Source organism: Delphinus delphis, chromosome 17 (assembly GCF_949987515.2).
Source record: "Delphinus delphis chromosome 17, mDelDel1.2, whole genome shotgun sequence".
NCBI lineage: Eukaryota > Metazoa > Chordata > Mammalia > Artiodactyla > Delphinidae > Delphinus > Delphinus delphis.
Genome location: NC_082699.1, coordinates 4558946 through 4564945, shown reverse-complemented (window position 1 = coordinate 4564945; position 6000 = coordinate 4558946). Strand labels below are relative to the sequence as shown.

General features: G+C 45.9%; 1 protein-coding gene across 1 annotated transcript in view; it reads right to left on the bottom strand.

Moving 5' to 3' along the window:
- Positions 1 to 498: 498 nt before the first annotated feature.
- The window catches only part of XKR4 (XK related 4), a 319153-nt gene continuing 313651 nt past the window's right edge, over positions 499 to 6000 (bottom strand). The window contains exon 3 of the mRNA XM_060035146.1: positions 499 to 1445. Coding sequence (XP_059891129.1) covers positions 499 to 1445 — 947 coding nt within the window. The remainder of the gene's footprint in view (positions 1446 to 6000) is intronic.

The following is a 6000-nucleotide window of genomic DNA, read 5'->3' as shown; positions in this document are numbered from 1 at the left end:
TCTCTCTTTGCTTTTATATTCCCGTGGGAATCACAGCTTTGCATCAAAAGAAATCACCTAAGCTATTTTGACAGGATCGGGGTGTGTGTGTGTGTGTGTTAGTGTGTGTGTACACGTGTGTATGACTCAGTATATTTTTATGCAAAGATCAGTTAACTCCATCCAAACACCCTACTGATCGGAGGCAACATTTCCCATAATAATAGTACCCTCAGGTGGATGTGCTGAAAGGCGGGGCAGGAGGGGTTGGTGGCAACAAGGGGTCCTACTGAGCTGGCCTGTTCCCTTCAGATGGAGCAGTAGGGTCTCTGGGCTGCTTTTTCCAAGGAGGCCAGCAGCAGGCTGTCAGCTGATGGAGGGCCAGACACGCATCCTGATGATGGTCAGACTGCGACCGGCACAGCTCGCTGCCCTACTCCAGGGCGGAGTTTCATTATCGCTGCGGCCCGGCTGTCACCCCTGGGTCTGGAGCTTGCGGCCCCTCCAAGCCCTCTTGCTTTACAGGGTGGTTTCGTACTCCAGCCGTTCCTGGATGAGAGCATCGTCTTTGTACTGCAGCCTCGGAGGCGACGGGGAACCTTCAAAGGCTAAAATGGCCTTTCGGAGGCTTCGGTCCAAGACGTGTCTCTCCCACGCTGGGTATCTATTCCTGAACAGGTCAATTTTAATGACAGATTCTTCAATCCGTGGTGGGCGAGAGGACGGGGTGGACGGGGCCGTGGGTCTCACCTGAAACACAGGCACGCACCCGTCCCGCTCTGCGAATTTCTGGTCGCGGTCGCCGGCCACGCTGCGGGTGTTGGAGAGGGACCGCAGGGCGCTCGTGGCCACTTCTGGAGACGGCGTGAAGGCAGCGGCGGGGTCCCCACAAGCACAACTTGGGGACCGCCCGAGTCTGGGTCCGTTGGGGTGAAAGAAGGCATAATACATCAGCATAAAAACAACGCCAGTCAAAAAGCTGCTGAATACCACACACAGCGCTGGGATGGCAAACGCGTCCGCGATCTGGGGAGCCTTGTAGAGGTACCAGAGGGCACTCAAGGCCGTGTTTTCCACAAGGATCACAAAATAGTAAATGAAGAGCCGGCAGCGTGTCCTGCCCTCCTTGACGTTGAACCAGCTGAAGATGTAGATGATCCCCACCACCATGTCGAACACGATCTCTTCCCATTTGGTGATACAGAACTCTGTCTCACAGTGGACGATCCAGAAGGTCATGACGCACCAGTGAAGGACGATGAAGATCCCGAAGTAGAGCTGGAAAACCGAGGCGAAGAGCGCGAAGGTGATGACCCTGGCCGCGATGGTGAAGAATTGCCAGCAGAACTGGAGGACCACGGCCATGTAGCTGATGGGCTTCTTGTCATCACGAGAGTCCCGGAGGGCCTTCTGGTAGGAGGCCAAGGCCCAAGCCAAGGACACGAGGGAGGCGGCCGCTGTGAAACCTGCAAAGGCAAACAGGAAGACAGGCTGTCAAAAGCGAGATGCAGTGTCGTCCCTGGAAAGAAGCCGCGTGGGGCTGGGGGCTTGGGGCAGGCTAGCTTCTACCACAGCAAAGCTCTTCATTTCTCTGAGTTTTAGCTGGACCAGACACTCAGATGGGGGTCCTAGGATCTGTCCTCTAAGGGGCCCCAACTATATGGACAAGACATGAGGCTAATGGGAGTGCTCCTGGGGACCAGCATGGAGCCTGGGGCTGAAGATGGGACGGGTGTTAGCTTCCTGTGTATTCGGTGTAAAGAGACTAGGGAGGTCCTTTTGTTTGGCGGGAATATAACTGTGGATGGGAGGTAGACAGAACTTGGTTGCTATTTTATCTTCGCCACTCATGACCTGCATGACTTTGGACAATCATTTAAATTGGCGTCCTCATTCAGAAAGTGGATGGTCTCCAGGGCTCCCTGTCAGCTTTGAGATTCTGTGATTGAAAGGGACAAATAATGACAGGAAACTTGAGGGGCTAGTTGGTTCACCTTTCTGCTTCTAAACAAGAATAAGTGTAGTTCATTCACCAAAGAAAGTTAACTGCTTCTTGAAAATAAGAAAAGGGGCCCATGGAATCTCCTTGGCCATGTTTCTTGTGATACCTGGTGTGCAGTCTGTCCTGATATGATCCGAGACTCTTCCTACAGCTTCCTTCCACTCAGAAGAAATGTCTGCTCACCATCACGCACCTCTTATTCTTTCACAAATTAAATATTGTACAGAAATCACGTATCAACCGCTTTTCTTACTATGCAGTGCACCCCATTTGGTTAGTATCCCCCCAAAAGTATGTTTCCAAATTAAAAAAATCATTCTTATCGCTCTCCTCCACTTTTGCTCCACCTGCTGTGTCTGAAACGTCACCTCTGTGGTCGTGGTGTGGACCAGGGCTCACCTGAAAACACACCACCTCCTTCAGGAGAGAGCTCTCTGGGGAGTTCCACTTTGTCACTGACACGTCAGGTCAGTCTGCATCGCAGCTGGTTTACTTAATAAGCCGTAACGAGGCTTACCAACGCTAACAAAGGTTCTGTGCGTTTCTAAGTCCAGCTGGCATTTCCTCACCAGATCTACTCCTAAACATAGTTCTCCCGCTATGGAATGGGGGTTGCCAACAACTTAGGATGGAATTTGCGCTTTTCTTCTTATACTTTAATAGAGAAAAGCTGTTGTCTATGGTCCTTGAAGAATGAATTTCAAAAAATGACTCTTGTGGGAAAGAGCCACACTGATTGATAGAAACAACATTCAACCTCGAAAACCATTTCTTACACATTCTCCTTGAGAAAGGCGAACTCCAAAAAACAATTATTGATAGAGAAAATATTTTCCAACAACGCGTCTCATGTCTGCTCCCAATCAAGCCAGCAGAGCATCCCCATCTTACACTGGGCCTTCAGGTGTTTTTCCGGCCAGCAAAAAGCCCTTTCATTACTGCAACCCTCAGGCAGTGTAGGCAACATTCCTAGGTCCGTTAGCCACCAGTGCACAAAGGAGTTTGCGATAATATAACTTCTAGGCAGTGGAAGCACCAACATCTATTCTAAAGCACCTCCAAGAGTGAGAAGAGAGGGAAGGAGGAAAAGTTACAGAAAGAAGAAACAAGGTGAGAGGATGGGAGATAAAAGATGATGGAATAATGATGCGAAGGACATACTTATGATCAGTTTCGTGTATAAGAACAAAGCATGTGCCATTTGAATGTCAACACCCGTGTGTGGGACGCAGAAGCCCTCAGGAGCTCGCTCCTCATTGGCACCATTCGCGACGGGGCGGGTTGCTTCTTGCACAGACTGTGTTCTTATGCATTTGAGCTGTGCGCCTGGGCTGCTTCTCCGCCTGCACGCCCTCCGGGTTTCCACCCGCCCGCATCCTTCGGGACCGCGCGGAGCACAGCGCCACCTTCAGGAGGATGGCTGCATTGTTGGTCAGGCTCCAGCCAAGGAAGGAGCGAGCGACTCCATCGGGCAGTCAGATCAGGGTACCAGTTATTGAAGGCTGTTATTCAAAGCAGTGAAAATAGTAAACAACAACAACAGACTTTACGTATACAGCATCCTAAAATTATCCGTTGTCAGATTTTACGAGAATTGGAAAATTAGCTTCATCCAAATTCCCCTGTAATCATCACCCCTTTTATTATTATGCCCTAAAATAAGAATTCAGCCTGCATTTGACACACCATGAAATTGTTATGACAGTATTCTGGCAGTAGAAAAATGAAGACTTTCTATCAGCTTTGCTTTCTACGTATCTTACAATTTAAAAAGTCATTACCAATGGCAAATTCCGTGCCCATCGTAACCATTCCCTTCATGAATTACCTGTTTCACAAGAACTAGAATTTCCCTTGTTCATTTGATGGTGATTTTCTCTTTCATCTGTTTAGCAATTAATTTGTATAAGACAAATATATGCCTGAACAGAAAATAGGGGCCATTTTAGAATTGCTCCTCATTACAGATTCACACCCGCCATGAAACGCTTTAATTCTTTTGCTTTTTATGCAAATGACATCAGCTCAGTTGTTTCAAATGCCAACGTAGATGTCCTCCACAAGGCGCTGTGTTATTATAGGGGTGGAATTCTCTAGAACTTCTGAGGCGCTGTGCTGGAACACGGAACTCTAAGCGTTCCTTTAGCCAACAACATATATTGTAACTTTTTATTTGAAAAGAATTGTAAACTTACAGAAAAATTGCAAGAATGAAAATAGTAATTGGACACGTAGATCTTTGCCCAGATTGTCATTCGGCCTCATTGGCTTTATCACTGCCTTCTCTCTCTCTCTCTCTCTCTCTCAAACATTTGAAAGTATATCGCACACACCACAGCTGCTGTGTTCCAAATTTACAGGTTGAAATCCTACCCCCTAAAGGTGATGGTATTAGTAGGTGGGGCCTTTGGGAGGCCCTCGCGAGCAGGAACCCTGGAGAGAACCCTAACTCTTCTGCCATGTAAGGATATCACGAAGAGTCTTCCACCCAGAAGAGAAGAGGGCTCTCACCAGAACGTTCTGGAACCCTGACTTCCGGCTTCCAGATTCCAGAACTGTGAACAAGATGTTTCTACTGTTTATAAGTCCGTGTATATAAGTCCGTGGTATTTTGTTATAGCAGCTGGAAAGGACCAGCACAATGATTCTTCACCCTAAAATACACCAGTGTCTCTTTCCTACGAAGAGGGGTACCCTCTTAGATAACATTTATCGACTTCAGTCCATTTAACATTGGTACAATTTTTCTTTTTAATCCACCATCAATGTTCCATTTTCATCAATTGGCAAACAATGTCCATCACAGAATTTTCCCTCTGGTATAAGATTGGGTCTAGAACCAGGTATTGCATTTGCTTGTCTTATCCATTTAGTTTTCTTTAATCTGGAATGTTTGCACAGACTTTTTTTGCCTTTTATTATTTGGCATTTTTTGAAGAGTACAGTACCTAAAAAAGAAAGAAAGAGAGAGAGAGAAAGAAAAAGAAATAGGAAAGAAAAAGAAAAAGGAAGGAAGAAAAGTGTTCCTCTGCCTCATTTTGGGTTTGTCTGTCTGTTTCCTCACAGTTATGCCTTCTAAGCTGGAATACTACTAATACTACTAATACTAATATTCCCATCACATCATTAAAATACTAAAATATAAAGATTCCCTCTGCAGTCCTGGGAGGTGTACAGTGGGTCTCATAGTATTTTCTTTCAAAACAATGAATAGCATAGAGCTCATGAAAACTTCATTCTAAGGTAAAAACCAGCTCCAGAGGACTCCATGGGATCACACTACTTATTAAAACGTTAAAAAAGGTGATAAGACCTCAGAGCTTCCCTAGTGCAACCATCTCATTTTAAAGAAAAGAAACTGAGTCTTACTCTCAGGTGTTAAATGATTTATCTACCCTCCTTCCTCTCCCTAACTTGTCTCCAGTGGAAATTATGGAAGAGGTGTGGGCAAAAGTTCTATCATCTGCATTTAAACATTATCTCCTCTTGGAAATAATGGATAAAGGGATTAGGATGGGATATAAGACCCTTGAAATATTACAATCCCAGAGATCACTGTATGTTGAAACCTCTAAACTAGAAGGCGACTACTTCTGGCCCCTGAATGAAATTAGTTCTCTCTAGGAGTATGTTTTATATCAAGCACAACCCCGCCCCCATTCTCTTCCTTCAGATCACTTATCCCAGCTTATAATTATGTTTTATTTTGTGCTTGTTTAATCATTGTGTTTCTTACTGGAGTGGACCTTTAGGGAAGGAAAAGTACCTGCTTATTTACTTTTCTGTCATTTTGTGCCTTGCATGGTACCTGGCATATATTATGACTTGGAAGGAAGAAAGAAAGAAAGAAAGAGAGAGAGAGAAAGAAAGAAGGAAAGGGGGGGAGGGAGGGAGGGAAGGAGGGAGGAAGGAAGGAAGGAAGAAAGGAAGGATTCTAAAGATAGAGTCAGAACCACAGATAGAATGAGACATTCAAGAAATGTGCACCATTCTTCATTGCTCTCCTGTTCTGCTTCTTT